The sequence below is a fragment of the Pleurodeles waltl genome, chromosome 3_1, assembly GCF_031143425.1.
Source record: "Pleurodeles waltl isolate 20211129_DDA chromosome 3_1, aPleWal1.hap1.20221129, whole genome shotgun sequence".
In the NCBI taxonomy this organism is placed as follows: Eukaryota; Metazoa; Chordata; class Amphibia; order Caudata; family Salamandridae; genus Pleurodeles; species Pleurodeles waltl.
In genome coordinates this window covers 1494240417-1494263390 of record NC_090440.1, presented here as the reverse complement: position 1 = coordinate 1494263390, position 22974 = coordinate 1494240417, and the positions used below count along the sequence as shown (strand labels likewise).

Here is a 22974-nt window from a genome sequence, read left to right as displayed (position 1 = left end):
TTACATAGATGCTGTAACTTGTATCCACAGTAGCTCACAAACATAATAAATCTGCCATCCTGTGTAGTTATGGATAGGACAGAGGATACAGTCAATGGCCATTTTCTGTTTAGCTAACTGGTTTGGTACTGTTAGAGGAAGTTACACAAAACCTTCTAAGCAAAATGTTCATCTACTTTGGGTTGTTCATGAAAATGTTATATTTCAGTGACTTTTTGACCATTGATTAATGGCTCCATCACAGATTTTTTCCTAAGTAAAAAAAATAAAATCAAACCATTGGATAAGGACATTTTGCATCTATTGCTTATTTTCAAATCTGGCAGTAGGTTTCAAAAGTCAACTTCTATCAGATTGACAGCCATCACAGAAACAATATTGGTAAACTTCAGCATCCATTAATCAACATGATGCACTGCATACTCTGTTGAGAAAAATATATAGAAAAGGGTCATACGAGGAAAGGGTAGATGCACCCTGACCACAAGGCCCATGTGGGCATTAATTCACGCTTTTTATTGTGGGTTTTGGAAATTCTGTTCAAGATTTGTGGACTGGCAGTTCTCACGGAGTCCTAGTTTACCTTACTCTCTGTTTTGATACTCTTTGCTTCACAGCCATCTCCATACAGTGTAGCCTTTTCAATTTCTTTTCTGCCTCCCTCATGGGCCAGTGTGGTGTTACTTGTCTCTTTCTTCATGTTATTGTAAATTACATTTATTGATCAAAGATGTGCCTTCCCTACTGGGCATTAGCCTCAAAGGAAAGGGAGGCACTTTTTGCTGTAGCAATGTGTAATAGTCATGACACTCGGAAAACGTGTATGGGCTGTAAATCAGTCCTACATTCTGCTTCAATACCAGTGTCTTCCCTCTCACAGACAAACTGAAGGGATTCACTAGTAGCTAGGCACCTCTATGCCACTGTCTCATGGGAGACTGTCTGTAGGAAGACTCAGGAGCCAATTTCAGCTCTTCCCCCAGCCATGCTGGAATTGGGCCTCCTGCCATGGGGCAGGCACTGTGACTCTTCTCCAGCTCACTTTCCAGCCTGTCCATTGGCCCCCCTGAGGCCACTTATACCTGTCAAGCCCCAGTTATACTATGACACTACTCATGGCACATTATGAAGCTATTCCCTTTGTTTTTTCACTAGAGCACCCTCAGTTGTCTCCCCTTCTCGTTTTTGGGGTTCCAGCCTGATCAGATAAGCCCCTGTTACTCCACAGTTGAAAGAGCCATTGTTCTGCAACAGACCTTGCTAAAGGGGACCAGTTGGCCTCAGCCCACTCTCTCCCATGACAAGGTATTCAATCACACATCAAGTGTGGGCACTAAACTTATCTCCTCATTAGCTCCCAGGCTGTGTGGCTTCACAGATCTCTTATGCTGCCTGTGACCCAGAAAGTGGGAGCGCTGCAGGGAGCACTGTCGTAAAGCTTCTACCCTCACACCTGCCTCGCTCTGCACCTACATTGATGCGGGCTTTTAATTGTTATTTTACATGAGAAAGGGGTTAGGGAATTAACTATGGGCCACAAAAGAAGCTCTGGCTTATAAGGTAAGTATGTTTTAGTTATTTGTCCTCCCAGTGCAATCAAAATAATTAAAGCAAATAAATAAGGTAGTAGTAGCCATCTATGTTTTAATTACATTGTGCCATTGCTTCTCTGAATACCACATTTTTCTTCTCAGATATTTATACTGGATTGACTGCTGTGAGAATTCACTTATTGGCCGTGTAGGAATGGATGGAACTAACCAAAGTGTGGTCATAAAATCAATGATCTCAAGACCAATGGCTCTTACAATCGACTACGCCAATAACAGGCTTTACTGGGCAGATGAAAACCATATTGAATTTTCCAACAAGGATGGTTCCAACAGAAATAAAGGTTTGTTCAAAGCATTAAAGTTTTGTTTTAAAGTTATCATCTTTTTGTATTCAAATACATATAAACCTATTTTCAGTAATGTCATATTTGTATGAATTTATATTCAGGTGATTTCAGGGTATAATGGCACCAGTAGAATTCACACTTGCAGCATTTGCAAGACCCTGATGTAGATCACTTTAAAACATAATTCATTCATTTAATATTTTATTTATATTTGGGGAGTAAAGCTATTGTAATGACATATGTAGATACAGAGTTACTATTTTTTGCTAAGTATTCATAATGTATTGTTTTCTATATATAAGTATTCATAAATGGTGAAAAATGAATGTACTGTATGAACATATGTATGAAATCCAAATCCACAAGTCTATAACTCCCCCATCCCATCTACCACACTTCAATTTACCTTTAAAGGTTCCAGTCACAAGCGTGGTGTGGTCAGAATGTAGGCTGTTATTTAATTGAATATATGCTTCACACATATATATTTTCTCAACTCATTATTGAAGGGCTTTTTGAAAATTCAGTCAGTATCACTTACGTTATTCAATGCTATCTTTTGCCTTTATGTTAACCTCAAGTGACATTTACTATTTACTGAGTTCATGTATGACGGTTCTTACCTTTCTGCTTGATCAAACACAGTCATTAGTGTGTTTGGCACCTAAAACAGTCACACTGTTTTGGACTTTAACCCTCTCATGATTATATTTTGCAGATTACGAAGTAGTGAATACCTTGTTGGTATAATAACTTCCCTGTATGTAGTATGCATGTTATTTTGCTGTAATGAACCCTAATTGCACTACAGGAGTAGTATCAAGGAGGTAGATCCTTGGTCCTGATGAAAAGCCAAGGGGATGGCTTGAAACATGTCTACCTTTAAGGAGGTAAATACATAGTTACCCACCATTTCCTCTTCCCATTTTTAACCATACTGACTAGAGGCCAGAATAAAAAATAGTTTCCCTATTAGGCAGCCATTTTTAAGGTTTTGTTTCTACATATAGTAGAAACCCTCATCACCTTTGTACTTCTATAAATGTTCCCACGTAATCCGCAGGTTACCGCACTACTAGTTCTGCAACAGAATATGATGGACCCAATAAAGAAACATCCCTGGTGGGTGATGATTACTTAAAAAAATAAGGGCCAGATGTACGTACCATTTTTCTTGTCACAAATGGCCCAATTTTCTGAATCGGGCCATTTGCGAGAAGAAAAAAAGCATTTTGATATGTACAGACGCTATTTTGCGATTCAGTAATCTATTTACCGAATCGCAAAAGAGGTTTGCGAGTCGCAATAAAAAAGGGGCGTTCCCTTCCTAATTGCGAGTCACAGTGCGATGTAGGATTGTTTTGTGACCGTGAATGCGGTAACAAAACAATCGCAGTTTGTACCGATTTCAAATTGGCCCTAACCCATTCGTAAACCGGAAGAGGTCCCATAGGACACCTTCCCCTTTGTGAATGGTAGAGAAAATATTTTTTCAGAGCAGACAGTGGTCACATGGATCACTGCCTGCTGTGAAAAAATGAAAAGAAAACTTTAAGGAAAATAGGCTGCATTTAAAAAAAACTGCTTTATTTAAAAGCAGTCACAGACATGGTGGTCTGCTGTCCCCAGCAGGCCACCATTGCTGTGAGGGCAGCCATTCCCAATGGGGTCACAAATTGCGACCTACCTCATGAATATTTATGAGGTAGGTTATTTGGGAATCGCAAACAGTGTTATTGACACTGCTATAAATAAGGTTTTGCGACTCACAAATTGAGAGTTGCTAAGACTCGCAATTTACGAATCGCAAAACCTAATATTCGTACATATGGGCCTAAGTGTTTTCATCACTTTGTGGACGGTTAATATTAGTTTTGTAGCAAACTGACTGGCTCCCAGTGTATGGTTACTTTTTTAATTTTCAACATTTTGGTCAAGTAGTCCAACTGTATTTCTATCTTTGCTTTACTACTTGAGAAGCAAACACTTAGTCCACTGGGATGGCCCAGTGAGTTAAATAGTCACTGCTGGCATAAGCTATGATCAGCAAGTCATTAGTGTGAATGCTGACATGGTTATATCAGCCCTCCAATCTTTTGAGATTGATAAATTGCATCAAAATGAATAGTAGAACCTATTATGTTCCAGTGATAAGAAGTAAAATATAAAAATCATGCAAGTTGATTGAGCATAAAGAAAGCGTTCATCAACTTCATCCTTGCTTAGTTCTCTTGATGTTGCCTCATCTGTTTTCACAGTATTCAAAGAGGAAGAGTACTAAGTTCAATATTAGTGAAGAAGGGTATGAATAAAACTGTGAGTTGCTACAATCCTCTCCCCTTGTGCTGATGGGGTAATAACCAATTGGAGAGTCATCTTTAAACAAACTGCCAATCATCATGGCAGGATGAAGGCATATGAATAAGTATCCAATGCATTTAGCAACAGAAGATAATTTTGAATGTTAGTGTCAGCGGAGAAGTTAGACCATCTTATATATGTTGTCATCCCAGAGGCTGATTGCTACTTGACTTTAATAAGTTGTATGGAAATCCAGAGGCAGGAGTTACATATTATACTATCATTCAGGAGGGTGCTAAAAATTCATTTACAGAAGGTTTTGAAAGCATTATAGACTAGCTCTGGTAACAAGAGTGTGATTTGTAAATCTGACCCCAGACTATTTTGCAATTCAATCTCTATACATATATTCAAGAAAGTGGATTGGGCTCATCTCAGTTGCTATCTGCCGATCTATCATCTAAATTTCTCTCTGGAAAATCTAGGAAGAATTCTGTTAATTGTACTCTAGGAGTCAGTAAATAGTCTGAGAACCCTTTTAATGGTTCAATTGAGTTTCTGTGAATGGCATGAAACAAGTGAGAAATGCTTAAATCTATACTGACAAATCAATAAAAATATAAAGATAAAAAAGAGGGGAATCATTTAGCAGTTGTGAACCTCATAACCAGATTCAATTTTGTTGACAAATGCAAACTATGGGAGACAATTAAAGGGTTGAGATTGAAAATGGAACTTGTCAAAGTACTCAAATGCAAACAATGTTCTCTTTGGTCATCAGTTCAATTTGGAAGTACATGTAAAGGACCTAAATATTTTAAGATTTCTTTGGGGATAAGGTGGGGGAGGTTGTTTACTGCCTTCTTTTCTTTTTCATTGCATATCACATATTAGGAAAATAAACTTACTGGGGTGGCAGCTCTTTGTTACGGGGTAGACAAACCCTCTCAACTCAAATAACCACCCAGTATCATCTTGGCAATCCAAAGACAGTATATATTAACTATCGCAACAGGGAGAAAAACACTACGGGCTGCACCTCAGCCCTGCTAAAGCTACCTCTGCAGTTTTTTTCCCATGTCTGTTCACAGGCAGGCTTTTTTTATACAAATCAATACAATGTTTTATTACACATTGTAAATAATAGTCAATTTGCAAGTTACACTTTTAAGATAGACAAACATTTAAAGACATGTGACCCCATAACCTTGAGTTCTTGAACTAAACCATCACACATTTTTCATTATACTTCTGACAATGCTTTATGACAGCTCATTCTTTGCCCTAAGAATGTTTGGGTGTTTCATGGTAGATCCAGTTTCCTTATAGTGTGTGCTGGCAGAATTGTGTGCCCGAGGCCTCCGTGTGCTCAGAATTTAGTTGCTTCTCTGCACCCATTGTTTGATCGAACACCTGTGTGCTCTGGGCTAATTCGATTGTAAACCTATTATCTAATGAGGCCAAAATCTGTTTGAAGGCATGAAGTGGGTGCTGGGGGACTTGGGTGCTGATGCTGTAAGTGCTTTTAGGTCAGATAGGCATGTGTTGGCCTTTAACTAAAATCCCTTTAGAGTTTCCTATTCAACTACATTCTTAAGTGTACTTTTCACCTCGTTCATGTCAGTGTGGGAGTTGGGCCTAAACTTGTTTTTAACTATGAGCATCTGTGTGGTTTCTGCATGTGCTTGATGTTGCGTGATATTTCAGTGTTTCATATTTTGTTCATCGTGTTTATTTTCCTACAACATTCCCCCCTCTGGTTGAAATTTTAACTACTTCATTTAGATATTGGTCTGTCCTTGGCCCCAGGTGATGCAGGCTGCCCTGGGAATTTACCACCTGTTTTGGTATCCTAACTGAAAACACCCCTCCCGTCTTAGCACCCATTTTCCTAACACATGCTGAAATTACTTGTATCAAACAGTATATCAGTAACAAGTTCACAGTCGTTGGTAACAAATACCTCAACAGTCTCGACATCCAGGATGTTAGTGACACAAACCAACCCCTGAACCAACTACCTGGGGTTCCTCCTTCATCTATCATTTTAATTTGCCAATTATGCAGTGCCTGTATTGCTTCCGACAAAGCTCCCATTTCTGCATCATTTGCTGGAATAAACGTGCAGCATGCAGTTCTGATCTTTGTGCACACCCCACCTTGCATGGCCATCATTAGGTCTCGTACATAACTGTCTTGCAGCACAATCATTCTTAGGGCATGCAGTTCCTCTTTCATCACATTGGAGCCATCATTGGTGGTGTTGATGACCTTGAGGAGTTCCCTTCTTGTGATTTGGAGTCAACAACCTGTTGTTTTAGCTTGGACAAATGGCAAGATGCTCCAAAGAAAAGTTCAGCATCTTTGAATAGGCGATACTCTTGGGGACATTCATTCCAGTTGCTTATGCCATATTACTCTGTAATTCTCTTTGTTCAGCTATGCTGTTGGATGGATTGTGGGTTGTTTATGCAAAGCAGATATGTCCATACCAGGGATCACGAAAATTGGATCATGCTAAGTCACAATGGAACAGATCCCTCCCCAGTAGGGTGGTAACTGTACATACAGCAGTTCTCTATACTGTCAGAAGAAATCCATAAGGCTGGAGGTGCCCCCATGCATGTGGCCATGGAAGACTGTGACCTTGCAACCAATATCTTGACCTAATTAAATAAAAAAAAATCCCCGAAACATAAGGAAGCAGAAGTTAGTTTCATGAGAGTTTTGGGGACTTTCAGTAATATCTACCCAAGAATAGTGCTGAATATTCTTGTCCCAGGTGGGCGTACATTTTATTGCATCTTGGCTGACATCAGTGCCATTCCATAATAACATAGCCCTACAGGAAAACTCAATGTTTGGATGCCATTGATCATGGGCAAAGACTGATCATGTCACTCTAAACCCTGGCCTTCGGACACAATGCAGGAGCAAAAGGTCCCAAAAATTGTTGTTACATTCAGTTGGTGGCTGTGTTATCCTAGATTTAGGACCATCTGGGTCCATTCTCTAGTGGTTGGGGCAACCAGTCTTTCTCATACATGATATATCTTCCTTCATGCCCTGCCAATCTGTGAGAATGTATAGAACATTGGTAAAGCATCATATCCTGTAGTAATACCTAGGAAATGTAATACTTATGTTAAGTGCATTTTGGGCTTAATTCTATGCAAGTACACATGCAATAAACAGTGAGATAGTTATATTTGGGGGTACTTATTTCATGTAGTGAGGTCTATCTGACCCAATAGCATGAGGAATTAGGGAGCACACAAAGCATGATTCATTTGTGGCATCTTCACCTATGTGTGACATGTGCTGATATCACATGTTATCTGACAATTTAGCATGCGCATTACGGTGTACATTGCTATTAGAGAGCTCTCTCAAGATGTGAAAAACATTAGAATTAGAGGGTACTTTGATAGCAAAGAGGAAAAAGGAGACAAAAGAAAAGCATAAAAACGAAAATAAATATCTTTTGAACTATCTCTTAAAAACATAGTTCAAAAACAGTTGGAGGGCAGTGCTTTTGAGGTGACACTCTTGATCCCTCCCTTATTCCATTTGCATTGTCCATTACTTTTGGCAAAAAGCTGGGTCGAGCCGCAGATGGCTGTGATGAATTCAGGGTTTCTTGCCATCCACCTTAAGTGCGGTGGGTGTGACCATTTTTTACTCAAAACGTGTCTCTTTCCATTTGCAGACTCAATTGTTGATTTCCGACTTTCACAGCTGGGAGGTCAACCTCAGCATTGGTGCACTTTTCTTTTCCCTTGGTTACCTGTTTGGAGACAAACTTTACACACTTCATCAGTTCACATAAGTACATTTGCATTTCACCAGTCAGCGGCTGTGACAAACTTTCACCCTAAAGTTTGCTTATAGTGGCAGGGACTAATAGACCTTCCTGTCACTATTCAATGGGGCGTTAGGTGGTGGTCTGAACTTGGTGTATTCCTCAGGGAAAACAATGTTATTGGCAAACAGTATAGCCATTTTCTATTGAAAGTAGAGCATGACTTGCAGATCTTGCTCTTCATGAAGCTGTTTAGTCACCCTATCACACAATTACTTTGGGGGTGGTACACAGAGGACAATTTGTGCTTTATCCATAGCAGTGCTGTGACATGTTCAACTACTGCATTAGAAAAATGAGTGCCATTGTCAGATCCTATACCTTCTGGGATTCCTCATCCCAAACTAGAAATGTGGCTGCTGACTTGGTATCACAATGGACACATGGTCCCACTTTGACCCATTGGATGAACGGACAGAAGACCATAATGAGGTACCTGCAGTTATTGCATCTATCACTCATATCCACAAAGTCCAAATAAAGAGCTTTAAATGGACTTTGTAGTCGTGGATTAGTGAAACATATCACTTTTAAGCTGGGATTAAGGGAGCACTGCTGGCAGATCATACAGCTGTGCATATACTTAGTAATTATTCCCTGAAGGTGTGGGCTGGTGGATGGATCTGGTCCAGGGTGATTGCAAACAAGGCCTGTGGCATAACTGTTTTTCCCTTAAAAAGCTATCTATACACAAGGTCACCCTCTGACTAGAGGCACCCTCTATCTTTCCATAACTGTTTTTCATGCAAAGAAGTGGCTTTCTGCAGTTCTCTCATATGTAACCTCACTATCGAAGTGTAATGAGGTGTGTCCATGTCTGTGGTACTCTTGGATCTAGACTCTGTTGGTGAGGCAGTCTGAGCCACAAGAACAGGGACACGTTGTGGGTTTGATGGTTCCTTTGGGGTTGTGCGCATAGCGTGATAGCTTGACCACTCACCTGAAAAGTAGGTTGTCTGCAGAGGCGATGACGGTTCCCCCATCCTCCCAGGACACCTCTCGGCACTGTCGATAGCACCACAGGAGTCCCGGCAGGTGTTCCCAAAGGGAGGGGGATTTGGAAGACAGAGAGAGAGAGAGAGTGATACTGCCACTGCTGGCTGGCCCAGCTGGGCCTCTACTCTTTAGGGTGCAGGTGGTCGGTGTCTCTGTGTTGTTGAGGAGTCAGGTTCTATACAGGAAAGGAACAGGTATAAGTGACGTGCTGCCCACTAAGCAACTAACGCTCAGGCACTCACTCATACCCCAGCTAACCTGTCACTCAACTTTCTTCCTTGTACTTTCTCTCCACTCCGTAGGGCTGCCAGGAATGAACCACTATTTCCTGGGATTTCTCTCTGTCCTATATCGTGTTAAGTAATCACTCTTGACATTGTTGCACACACTAAACATGTAACTTAACTAAAACACACAAAACAGGAATATTTTCTTCCCAAGTGCAAGTATGCATATGCACTGGTTGAACAATAAAGCTCAGAAGACTTTCAACACATGATTGTCCCCATTTTCATTTTTGTGGCAGTCATGACATTGAGTATGGACCAGCGCTGAAAATTACTTGTAGGAATTTGTGATTTTGTTATTAAAGGCAACACACAAACATTAATGAGGGTTATATATTCTTAGAACATGGTTTTAGGTGTGTCACTTTCTTTCACAGGTCACAAGTTAAAGACAGCAAGCAATTGAATAAGAGTAATAATAAAAATACTTAAGGCTAAACAGTCTTTCAGACATTCTTGCTAACCACCTTGAATGTCTCTCTTTCTGAAATGAAAGTCACCAAAGTCTTTTTTTTAAATATATGAAGGATTAGCAACCAGGACAGCAGCTGTCTATATACGTGCAGAGGCACAGGTATTTACAAACTGGCCTTATGAGAGCAAAATAAAGCAGAATGAAGAAGCCTTGGCAATGGCAACTGTGCCATTTAACAGCAACAAGTAACAAGCATTGATTAAACCCAGCAATGGTAATCCAATGCAGTTAACTGCATTTATAATTTAATGTAGCATGATAGAGACAGAACCCTTGGGATAGCTGGCTGCACATAACACAAGAACTAGACCTAGATGAGGGAATCACAGACACATAGGTGTATCCTCAGCTGTCTGATCTGCTAGTTCATTACCCCGGGACATAAAATCATGTCCATTTGTGTGTGCTGCACACTTCACAACCGCCACTGCCTCTGGTAACACAAGTGCCTCTATCAGAGCCTCTAAGAGGTTTCTATGCATCACAGGACTACCATCTAATGTAAGAAACACAGTGCACAGTAGTTGTTACATACACTGAATATGAGTATATAGTCATTACTTCTTCTGCTTCTGACTTAAGATACACTATTAATGCTGTTAGTTCTGCTGTCTGGGTGGAATAATGTGCAGGTAATGTCAAATTTTCTATGACCTGCAGTGTATCAGAGGAACCGTGCTGCTGAGCCTTGACTACTGCTGCCACTGTATTACTAATTCCTGCCTCTTGGTCGATTGTGGAGGAACCATCAGCAAAGAAGACAAGGCTACATTGTATATGGTCCTCTGTGACTTGACTGTAATCGTGACTATGGCCCTCATTACAACCCTGGCGGTTGGCAATAAAGCAGTGATAATATTGCCAACAGGCCGACGGTAACAAAAATGGAATTATGACCATGGCGGAAACCGCCAAACACAGACAGCCACTTTAACACTTTGACCGCCATAGCGGTAGCAACAAGCACTGCAACAGTAACCGCCAACAGCCAGGCAGAAGACAATGTACTGCCCACCCTGTCACAACAAGCCAATCCGCCAGCTTTTCCGGGGTGGTACCAACGCCATCAAAAGTACGGCGGTGACAGTACACAGAAGAGAAACAACTCACCTCTGGACATTCAAGGAAGAACCACAACACCATGGAGCCCGAACTACATGTGTTTCCCATACTGGTATACCTCCTCCTACACCAGGAACATGAACGGCGGCGAAGACGACCGCAGTGAGTACCGCACCTAGCACACAACAAGGGAGGGGGTGAGGAAAACGAGAGTGACACACACACACAACACGCAACACCCACCCCCCCAACACCATACACAAAAACAGATGCAACAACATTACATATCCACCCCGTAACCCTCAGGAATAATGCAAGGACAAAAGGAAGTGAGTAAAGTCAGTGTAATAATATAAATTTCAATAAATACATCCTCAAAGCACAAAACAGTATCTACAATATATACAAATGGAGGGACACTGCCCAGTCCAAATTGTCCGTGGCCAACAGTGCCATATCACATAGGCCAAGGCCTCACTTGCCTCCTGCCTCAATATGGAGAGAACACTGATGGGACATCAGGTCAAAAATACACAGGCACCTCAGGGGGAAGGGGGGCACCTCAGCTGGAAGATGGTACAACGCTAGTGCTCCTCGAGGGGGCCACATGCCCAGCTCTCTGTCCTGGGGAGTGCAAAGCCACAACCTCTCAAGTGGGTGGTTTGCCCACAGCTTGGTCCTTGGGAGTGCAAAGCCACAGTCTCTCTAATTGGTGATTTGCCTACTGCTTGCTCCTGGAGAGTGAAAAGCCACAGTCTCTCTAGTGGGTGGTTTGCCCACTGCCTGGTCCTGGGGAGTGCAAAGCCACAGTCTCTCAAGTGGGTGGTTTGCCCACTGCTTGGTCCTGGGGAGTGAAAAGCCACAGTCTCTCAAGTGGGTGGTTTGCCCACTACTTGGTCCTGGGGAGTGCAAAGCCACAGTCTGTCTATTGGGTGGTTTGCCCAGTGCCTGGTCCTGTGGAGTGCAAAGCCACCGTCTCTCAAGTGGGTGGTTTGCCCACTGCTTTGTCCTGGGGAGTGCAAAGCCACAGTCTCTCAAGTGGATGCCTTCTTCCACTGGTTCTGGAGGGGGCTTTGAGCCCAGTGTGCTTCATTCTGGCAAGGAGAGGGTGGGTGGATGCCTTCTTCCACTCGTTCTGGAGGGGGTTTTGTGCCCCGTGATGCAGATCTTGGAGGGTGCAATGGTCACAGTCTCTCACATGGGTTTCATGCCTACAGTTGTTGCAGGGGCCAGGACGCACAGCAGCCCATGGAGGCACAACTACAGACTGCCCGCTGGCGGTCACGGTTTCTCAGTGGTAGCAGTGGGGGGGGGCTGGCAGAAGTGCTGTCTGTGGTGGGGGCAGGCTCCTGCCCTTCCCCCGCAGTCTTGGACGGCTGCCCACTGGGGCTGCTGCTGCTGGCAGTGGTGGTGGCAGTGGTGCTGGTGACAGTGATGGTGGCGGTGTTGGCGGCGGTGCTGGCGGCAGGGCTGGTGGTGGTGCGGGGAGGCTCCAGCCCTTTCCCCTCAGCCTCGGGTGGCTGAAGTGCCATGGCTGGTGTTGTGTGGCCGGATGCTGCTCAGCACCAGCGTCATTATCCATCCTGCAGTGGCGTCTGTGCCTTTCTCATTGTCCATTGCAGCTGGTGTTCCCTTCCTGTCCTTGCCTGCTAGTGGTGCCTCTTTGCTTCTGGCAGCTGGTGGTGCCTCCTTGCTTTTGGCAGCTGGTGGTGCCTCCTTGCCTTTTCCAGCTGGTGGTGCCTACTTGCTTTTGGCAGCAGGTGGTGCCTCCTTGCCTTTGCCAGCTGGTGCTCCCTTTTGGCCTTTGCCAGCTGGTGCTCCCTTTTTGCCCTTGGCAGATGGTGCTGGCACATTGGCTGTGTGGACAGGTGTCTTCTTGGAGCCTCTCACAACTGCAGTGGCTGCATAAACGAAAGTGGACATTGACTGGGTGGCTGAGGTGCTTGCCTGGGTCCTGACCACCCAAGCACAAAGTAAAGGATGGGGGGAGGGGCAGGGAATAGGTCAAGGGTGGAAAGGAAAAGCTTTTTAGGGACACTAGGGCTGGAAGAGGGTGAAGGTTTGGGAGTGGAGGAAGAAGGAGTGGTGGTAGGAGGTGCTTGTCTGCTGTGTTTCAGTGCAGGTACATGGGCTGGATGCTGTCGTGAGGTGGATGGCTGTTGGGTGTCTGAGTGCTTGCGTTTGTGTACTTTGGGAGGAGGGGACACAGTGGGAGAGGACACAGGGGACATGTGCATGGATGTGGGGGTGGTGACTGCCAGTGAGTGGTGTGTAGTGATAGGTGTGATGGTGATGGAGGCAGTTGGTGTGGATGTAGTACATGCAGGTGTGAGTGGAGACGCTACTGGGAGGGAGGTGGAGAATGCGGAGGGGGACACAGTGGAGGCAGTGGATGTTGTTGTGTCTACATCTGGATGGTGCTTGTGTAAGTGCTTGTGGGATGAAGTGTGGTGCTTGTGTTTGCCTGAGCTACTTCTGTGTGTTGATTTGGGTGCATTCTGGTCTGAAGGTGTGCTTGGAATAGGCTGGGGTTGAGGGGAATGGGACTGGGTAAAGAAAGTTGGAGGGGAGAGGTTAGAGACAATGGCGGCCATCAGGGAGTTTGCCAGAGCCTGGAATGATCTCTGTTGGGCGGCCATGCCAGAGTGAATGCCCTCCGGAATGCATTTGTTTGTTGCAAATGCCCTGCCAGACCCTGGATGGCAATCAGTATGGTTGACTGCCCAACAGAGATAGATCACAGGAGGTCAATAGCCTCCTCACTGAGGGCAGCAGGGCTGACTGGGGCAGGGCCTGAGGTGCCTGGGGCGAAGGAGATGCCCACCCTCCTGGATGAGCGGGCACGGGAAACACGCTGAGGGGCTGCTCGGAGGGAGGTGCTTGTACGGGGTGGTGGCTGTACCTGTAGTTGGAGTGGTCACAAATGTGTCTGCTACCGCCACGGAGCTTCCATCGGAGGAGGTGTCACTGTCCGAACTGTCCCCTCCAGTCTCCGCCGTGGTGCTCCCCATGCCCTCCGTTCCACTGGTGCCCTCACCATCCGTGGATTCGGCCTCATGGGCTATGTGGGATGCAACTTCCTTGGTCGCCTGCGCCTTTGCCCCTCTGCTAGATGATGCTAATGCACACAAGGACAGGGTGACAAAAAAAGGGGGGAGAGACAGGGGATACACTTGATTAATGCCAACAACAACACCACTGTTGGCGTACACAACACACAGGGAAAGGCCCCATGCGCTAGGCCATGCACTACCTGTTACAATGCTAGTCCCCAGGCCATGGAGTACAATGCCTAACGCCAATAGCAGCACACCTGAAACGCACAGGACCCTGCCCAGTAGGAGATGCCCACTAACATATTTGGGGTTGGAGTGCATCAGACCCTGCCCATCAATGAACCTACCCTGCCATGTTCATCCTGTCATAGGGGAACCCAAACACCCACATCTCCCACCCAGATAACACCTCAACATGTGCAATTTTCTGAATCTGAAACTGTACTCACCCCCTTGTGGCTGCTGCAATGCCTTCAAGCACCCATCCAACTCTGGATAGGCCACCGCCAGGATGCGGAACACCAGGGGGGTCAGGGTATGATGGGCACCCCTTCCTCGTTGGGAGGCCATCCCCAGCTGGGACTCTGCCGTCTTCCTTGCCCAGCGGCGCAGGTCCTACCACCATTTGCAACAATGGGTGCTCTGCCTGTCAAAGACCCCCAGGGTCCGCACTTCCTTGGCGATGACACGCCAAATACCCTTTTTCTGATGGGCGCTGACCTGCAGAAAAAGATGCATAGATAAAGGTATTAGTCATACCATCCAGCCTGTTACACTCATGGCCCACCATATCCCTCCAATCCCCTTACGCACAGACATTGACCACCATACATGCAGCACTCCGCCCAGGACCTCTCAGCCACCCCCCCTTACCCAAGGCTTACACACACAGCACTCCATGCATTCATACTCCATGCATCGTGCTCACAGTGTACTCACCTGTTATCTGGAGGACTATAAAGTAAACAGTACTGGGGTAGGACCCCATCCACCAGTCTCTCCATCGCCTCAGAAGTGAAAACAGGGGCCCTTTCCCCAGACACTTGAGCCATGGTCACTTCCAGACACAGGTCACAGCAGCACTTGCAGTGTAGGTCCTCTCCTGTTCAAGGTCAGGTAGCAAGTAAGTGAACAGATAGAAAATGGCAGTGACGTTCACGGCGGTGCGTACCGTCACTACCGGTGTACATCACTATTGGCTACTGGAACCCAGAGGGCCCAATAATCACCAATGAAGTGTTGCACAGTGGTCGACGACCACCTCCCGCAACGGCGCACAGTGCCAGCGGAATTACCTCATTTCCACTTATCCCTTTACACAGGTCAGGTGGCAGCCATTTCAGGGGTGAACAGGCCATGGCATCTAACTGCGTCACATCGGACATTGGCACATTAACAGAACTACACGTTCAAATACTGTTTCTGTCACAACATGCAAGGCATTTTACTTTGAGGATATGTATGAATATGACCATCTGCTCACTGTTTTTCATCCTAGAGTGCAACCACTGCGGACTAGTGCATCTCCCATGTCAATGCTAAGTATCCTGGGTCTGTGCATGATGCCTATATCCTGAGGAATAGCAGCATCCCATATGTGATGGCTCAACTCCAGAGGCACCGGGTGTAGCTAATAGGTGAGCCCATGGTCCCCACCCAGTGGATGTTGGTATAGGGGTGTGAGGTTGGCCCTAAGGGTGAGTGTGTGGCTAAATGGTATCCCTTGGTATTTGAGGTGACTCTGGTTACCCCAACCTCTGATGGTTACTGACCCCAGTGAGGAATGCCAGGACAAGGGTAGAGGAATGTTACAATGAGGCACATGGGCGAACAAGGAGGATCATTGAGCGAACCTTTGGCCTCCTGAAGGGCAGGTTCAGGTGCCTCCATCTGACAGGTGGATCCCTGTGCTACTCACCCAAGAAGGTATGCCAGATCATCGTTGCATGTTGCACAACCTGGCCTTGAGACGCCAGGTGCCTTTTCTGCAGTAGGATGAGGCTGGAGATGGTCCTGTGGCAGCAGTGGAGCCTGTGGACAGTGATGAAGAGGAGGCAGAGAAAGAGGATGTGGACAACAGAATTACTATCATACAACAGTACTTTCAGTGGCACACAGTTAAGACCCTGTAATCTCACCTTCCATTGCTGTTTTGTGAAGTGAATTTTCTCTAGCTGGCTGCTGTTCCCACTACACAGCTTACTTATTGTACCCTTTAAACATGTCTATTTGCAGATGTTCGTGCCCTCCAGTGTCTCCTGGTGTATTGACTGCAGCGCATTACAGGTCATAACTATATTTACATCACTGTACTGGCTATATGCAATGTCTACAGATTGTTAAACAACTGCATCCTTAAATCATTTGACATATTCCATACGTGTTTATTCCAAGGGTGTTTATTTTAGTGCTGAGAAGTAAATGGGGATATGTAATGGGCTTGGGTAATGGTGGAGGAGAGTCCATGATAGAGTACAGCCTATTGATATCACAGATGCATTGTCCAAGGGGGCATAGGAAGTGGAGCAATGGCAGTTCAAGGTGGACAGGGTGACAGTGTGGGACAGAAGGGTGACATTCAGGGGATCCTCATCTCCTGGCAGGGGTCTTGGCAATGTTCTCTGGCTTTTGCCTGAATCGCAGGGACCATTTGCATGGTGGTTCTCCTTCTGCAGGCGGTGGGGTGCTGGTGGCCTGTTGTTCCTGTGGCAGAGCCTACTGTCCATTAGCGTTGGCAGAGGTGGAAGGCTGTTCATCGGTGTGGCTAGTGTCAGGGGCCCGTTGGTGTGCCACTGCCTCCGTCATGGTGTTGGTCGTGTCTGCCAGCACCCCTGCAATGGTGACCAGGGTGGTGTGGATATTCTTCAGGTCCTTCCTGATCCCCAGGTACTGCCCCTCCTGCAGCCCCTGGGTCTCTTGCAACTTGGCTAGTATCTGGCCCATCGTCTCCTGGGCATGGTGGTATGCTCCCAGGATCCCTGCAAGTGCCTCATGGAGGGTCGGTTCACCTGTGGCACAGCAGTCCTCCCAGCTTTCCTGTTGTCCTGTGCCTCTGTCCCCTGAACCGTGTGCCCACTGCCACTGACCCCAGGTCCCTGATCGTCCTGTGTTTGTGGGGTTGTCTGGGGTTCCTGTAGTGGTGGACACACTGCTGATTGACGTGTCCTGAGGACAGTGGGGTGGGCCTGCTGGGTGGGTGCTGTGGTGGTGTTTCCTGAGAGGGGAGGCTCTGTGGTGGTATGGGACTGTGGCTGGATAACCGACTGCCCAGAGATCTCAGATGGGCCAGTTTGGTCATCCATATCGAGGCGGGCAGAGCTGCTGTCATAACTATGGGCCTCTTCTGGGGTGGACTGGATGTTGCTGGCACCTCCTCTACGGTGACGTTGTGTGGGGGTCCTGTGGGTATGTAAATTCAGTATTATTGTTTCTGCGTGTGACATATGGTGCGTGGGTGTGTTTCCCTCTATGGTTGTTATGACCAAGGCAGCTTTGGCTTGTGTGAGTTGTGATTTGATTGACTAAGTGATTGTCACTACAGTGCATGCTGTGGTGATGGGTATCCATGCATTGGTGTTGCATGCAGGGCTTGGTTGTGGGAGGGGTGGGGTGTGATGGTGGGGTGTGTGAGAGGTGGTGGAGTGATGGGAGTGATGTTAAGGGTGAGGGTGGGGTATGTGATGGCATGCAAGTAGGGGGGTGATAGTAGTAAAGAGTTGACTTACCAGAGTCCAGTCCTCCTGCTACTCCTGCCAGGCCCTCAGGATGCATGATTGCCAAGACTTGCTCCTCCCATGTTGTTAGTTGTGGGGGAGGAGGTCGGGGTCCACCGCCAGTCCTCTGTACAGATATCTGGTGTCTTGCAACCACGGAACGCACCTTCCCCCATAGGTCATTCCATCTCTTCATAATGTCATCCCTGGTTCTTGAGTGCTGTCCCACAGCATTGACCCTGTCCATGACTCTCCACCATAGCTCCATCTTCCTAGCAATGGATGTCTCCTGCACCTGTGATCCGAATAGCTATGGCTCTCCCGGAATGATTTCCTCCACCATGATCCTTAGCTCCTCCTCTGAGAACCTGGGGTATCTTTGTGGTGCCATGGGTGTAGTGTGTGTGGTGTGTGTGAGAGTGTGTGGGGTGATGTGTTAGAGTGTGTGCTGTGAGGTGAGTGGATGGTGTATGGGTGATGGTGTTCTGTGGCTCTGGTTCTGTGGGTGCTCCTGGCATGTCTCTCTCTCTGTTGTAAATTGTTTGTAGTGGTAAAGGGTTGTGGGTAATGTGGGTAGGTGTTTTATTGTGGTGTGTGGGTGTGGTGTGTGTATGTGTGTCAGGTGTGTGTAGTTTGAATTGTCCAATGTGGTGTAGTTTTGTTAGTGTGTGTGTATTTTGAGCGCGGCGGTATGTACCCCCAATGGTTTACTGCGGTTGAATGTCCGATTCGTGGGTCATAATGCTGTGGGCGTACTTCTGTTGGTGTAACAGTGTAGGTTTTGGTACCACCATTTTATCACTGACCTTTGGTCCGGCGGACTTGTTTGTGTGTCTGTATAGTGGCGGATTTCTATGTGTAGGTCATAATACGTGTAGCGGTATTCCGCCGCGGTCATGGTATGTTGGCAGGCAGTCAGCATGGCGGTAAGCGGAATTTACCGCCAACGTCAAAATGAGGGCCTATGTGTCACACAGTCTTGCTCATCCTCCTCGGGGTTTAATATTGGGTGAGCAAAGAGTGTCACAGGATTCACTGTATGACCCTTCACAACCATAACAGATGGTTGTGACACTATCCTGACATTCTTTGATTAGTCAGAGAGGTCTTGGGATTCTGAATAATATCAAATACTCCTCGTTCTGCATGGATTGTTGAGGGTGCCCCCGTATTTATTGGAGTGCTCTTCTGTATATTAAAGGCTGCAGTGCCAGAGCCTGCTTACAGGTATGGTGTCCTTTCATGACTGAGTCCTGCAACCCACTGAAGTAGCGATTGGTTGGTGCCCTAGCAAATACTTCTGTGTGAGGAAAAGTGTCATCAACTGATCCTTTCTATGGCAGAATAAATAGAACTCCTAGGTGTAATCTGGCATTCCCAAGACCTGAACATTTGTTACTACACTTTTCAACTTCTGAAAAGTTTCCTTCATCTCTGGCGTCCGTATTATCCTGTCTGCTCTGTCTTTTGCCTGTTTGATTGCAGCTAACAAGAAGGCTATTAGCGTGCTGTAGTCAAATACCCACTGTATCACAAAGTTACAGAAACCCAGAATGTTCTACATTCCTTTGTCAGGTTCTGGCTCTGTCATCTACTAGACGCAGGCAGTCCTAAATATTGGACTTCTTCCTAGTAGCACTGACTTTTCTCCCTCTCAACTTTGTTTCCTCTCTGGGCAAGAGTGGTCAGAAGAGATATAATCCCTCATTATGACATTGGTGATAAATGCCGCTTACTGCCACAGTGACGGCCGCCAACATACTGCTGCGGTGGTGAATTTCCATTCTCCATATAATGACACACACACACCAATCCGACAGAATACTGCAACATACACAAATCATTCATATCAAGGTCAGTGGTAAAGTGTGGGTACCAACACCCATACCGTTACGCCAACAGAACAATGCCCACTACATCATGACCCACAAATCACCACAGGCGGACATTCAACTGCGGTAAACCATTGGCGGTACACACCGGCACGCTCAGAATGGACACCCAAATACTAAACTATACAACATTGGCCAATACCAAAAACACACACCTGACACTCATACACCCAACACACCCACCCACAGCACTATAAAACACACACCCACATCACCCACAACCCTTTACAATTACAAATTATTGTCACCAGACTGACACCAAGACCACTGTGACAACTAAATACACATTCCATTATACCCATACATCCCTCACACACCCCACAACGCGCACCCAACCACAGTACCCAGTACCCACACTCTTACACACACAACACCCATGTCCCCACAAAGGCACCCCCGTTTCACTGATGAGGAGTTGAGGGTCATGGTGGAGGCAAAAGTCAGAGTAAACCCACAGCTGTTTGGAGCACAGGTACAGCAAATATCCATTGCAAGGAAGATGGAGCAATGGCAGAGAATCGTGGACAGGGTGAATGCTGTTGGACAGAATCCAAGAACAAGGGACGATATCAGGAAGAGGTGGAACACCTATGGGGGAAGGTACATTCCATAGCAACAAGGAACCAGCTCACTATCCAGAGCATTGGCGGTGGACCCCCACCTCCTCCCCCACAGCTCACAGTATGGGAGGATGAAGTCTTGGCATTACTGCATCCTGAGGGACTCACTGGAGTTGCTGGGGGACTGGACACTGGTGAGTCAATATTTATTACTTATCAACCTCCATACCTCCATGCCATCTCACCCCTTCACCCTCACTCCGATCACTCCACTCCATCCCACACACTGCACCTACACATATGACTAACCCCAATGCCCAGCCCTGCATGCTATACCAATGCATGGACTGCCCTCCCAGCCCTGCATGGACACCCATCACTAAAGCTTTCACAGCATAGGCAACTAACAATCCCACAATACATCAACATACCCAAACCAAGGTGGAAGGGCAACAGCAACAATAGAGGGGAAGCTAGGGATGTACAATATGTCACAGGCATGAAGCATAATGCATCACTTACATCCACGCAGGTGCCCCAGCCAATGTCAGCAGAGAGGAGGTGCTATGACAAACCAGTCCCCCAACAGAAGATGCACCCAGTGGTGACAGTAACTCTGACCTTCAGGATCTGGATCAGAAACCTGGCCCATCAGGGACCAATGGACAGTCGGTCACCCCAGCCTACTCACAGTCCACCACAGAGGCTTCCCCATCAGTATCCAAAACCTCAGCACCCACCTAGCATCTCCACACCTCTGTCCCCAGAACACATCAATCAGCAGTGTGCCCACCTTTACAGGGACCCCAGTCCACACCTCCCACCCAAGACAATTAGGGACCTGGGGTCAGTGGCAGTGGGCACACCATTCAGGGTACACAGGTACAGGGCAACAGGGACACTGGGAGGACCGATATGCGGCAGTGGAGGACAGGCCCAGGGAACCAACTCTCCAGGATGCACTTACCAAGATCCTGGGGGCCTACTAACATTCCCAGGACACGATGGGCCACATCCTTGACAACATGCAGGAGAACAAGTGGCTGCAGGAGGAACACCATCAGGAGATCAGGGAGGACTTGCAGGCTCTCAACACCACCATGATCACCATAGCAGGGGTGCTGGCAGACATGGCCAACATCATGAGGGAATGGAGAGCACACCAGCTGGCCCCTACCACTAGCCAGTCTATTGACCAGCCCACCACCTCTGCTGCAGCTAGTGGATAGGAGGCCCCGTAACAGGACCCACTGGCCACCAGCACACCTCCCCCTGTAGAAGGTGAACCACCCTGCAAAAGTTCCTTGTGACCCAGACAGAAGCCAGAGACACTTGCCAGGACCAAGACCACTGCCAGGAAATGAGACTCTCCTAACTGTCCCCCTTTTATCCCACCCTGTCACCTTGTCCACTTTGAACTGCCTTTGCTCCTCTTCCTATGGCCCCTTGGATACTGCACCTGTACTACAAACAGACTGGATCAACACCCTGGACTTTCCTCTACCATCATCCCATTCCATTGCACTTTACCCTCAATTTTATAGCACCACAATAAACACGCTTGAACACAACTTGACTGATGGTATTTTATGTGTTGAAAATGTGCATTTAGGGGAACAGTTACATCTGGTGCAAATGATATGGACATTGTGAAAGCATACAGTTAATGACCTGTAACTGTCTATAGTAATCACATCAGGACACTGTTTATATCACCAACATCTGTTAAATGTCAAGCCATAGGTGACAGTAAGTTGACATGCAAAAGAAACAAATGTAATCATGCCACAGTCACACAAATGAAATCAATATTAAGAGCAATGATCAGTTCCACTGTCTCACCTGTGTGTCATTGGAAGTATTGACATATACCTGATGTTCTGTTGTCCACATCCTCATCCTCTGCCTCCTCATCCCTTCTGTTTATGAGCCAGGTTGTGCAACATGCAGCATGCCACTACTATCTGGCAGACCTTCCCGGGTGAGTAGCAGAGGGATCCACCTGTCAGATGGAGGCACCTGAACCTGGCCTTCAAGAGGCCGAAGGTCCTTTCAATTCAGTTATTCTTCTGGTTCACCCATGTGCCTCATTATAACGGTTCTCAGCTCCTGTCCTGGCATTCCTCACAGGGGTCAGGAGCTGCGATAGGTTTGGGTAGCCAGAGTCACCTGCAAATAGTGAGGGACAAACTTTAGCCTTACACAATCCTATGGGGATAACACCTGAACACATGAACTGACTTACAGTGGGTGGGGACTTTGGCACACCTATTTGCCACACCCTGTGCCTCTGTAGTTGGGCCATCACATTTGGGATGCTGTTTTTCCTCAGGAAAAAGGCATCAGCTATCAACCCAGGATACTTGGCAGTGACGTAGAAGGTGTTCTGTTCCGCCAGGCACTCCATTTGCACATTCATTGATGGAAACTCTTCTGATTCCTGAACACCTGTTCATTCTGGTGGGGGGTAATGAACGCAATATGTATACTGTCACCCCAATAGTGGCCAAATCTTCCACCTGGGGGAAAACAATATAGCTGCACATGTACTTCACCAGGGCAGACAGAACCCTGGCCAGCACGATTGAGAACATTGGCTGTGACATTCCTGCTGCCAAGCCCACTGTCACTTGGAAAGAACCAGTTGTGAGGAAATGGAGCACTGATAGCACTTGCACAAGAGGTGAGTATAATGTATCTGTCCTCCAGCGCAGCCAAGTCCACAAGGTGTCTGTACACAGGGGTTTGTCTCCTCCTCCTATTCATCTTTAGCGGTAGGTATCAAAGGGACACAAGAGTGAATAGGTTGTCAAAATTTGAACAATGGAACCACCACGTCAGTGTACATAGAGCATAAGTGTGATGGGACA

At 46.5% G+C, this 22974-nt stretch overlaps 1 protein-coding gene across 1 annotated transcript in view; it reads left to right on the top strand.

Moving 5' to 3' along the window:
- The window catches only part of LRP1B (LDL receptor related protein 1B), a 4500992-nt gene that overhangs the window by 3821874 nt on the left and 656144 nt on the right, over window positions 1–22974 (top strand). The window contains exon 60 of the mRNA XM_069225083.1: window positions 1695–1894. Within this exon, the coding sequence (XP_069081184.1) occupies window positions 1695–1894 (200 nt within the window). The remainder of the gene's footprint in view (window positions 1–1694; window positions 1895–22974) is intronic.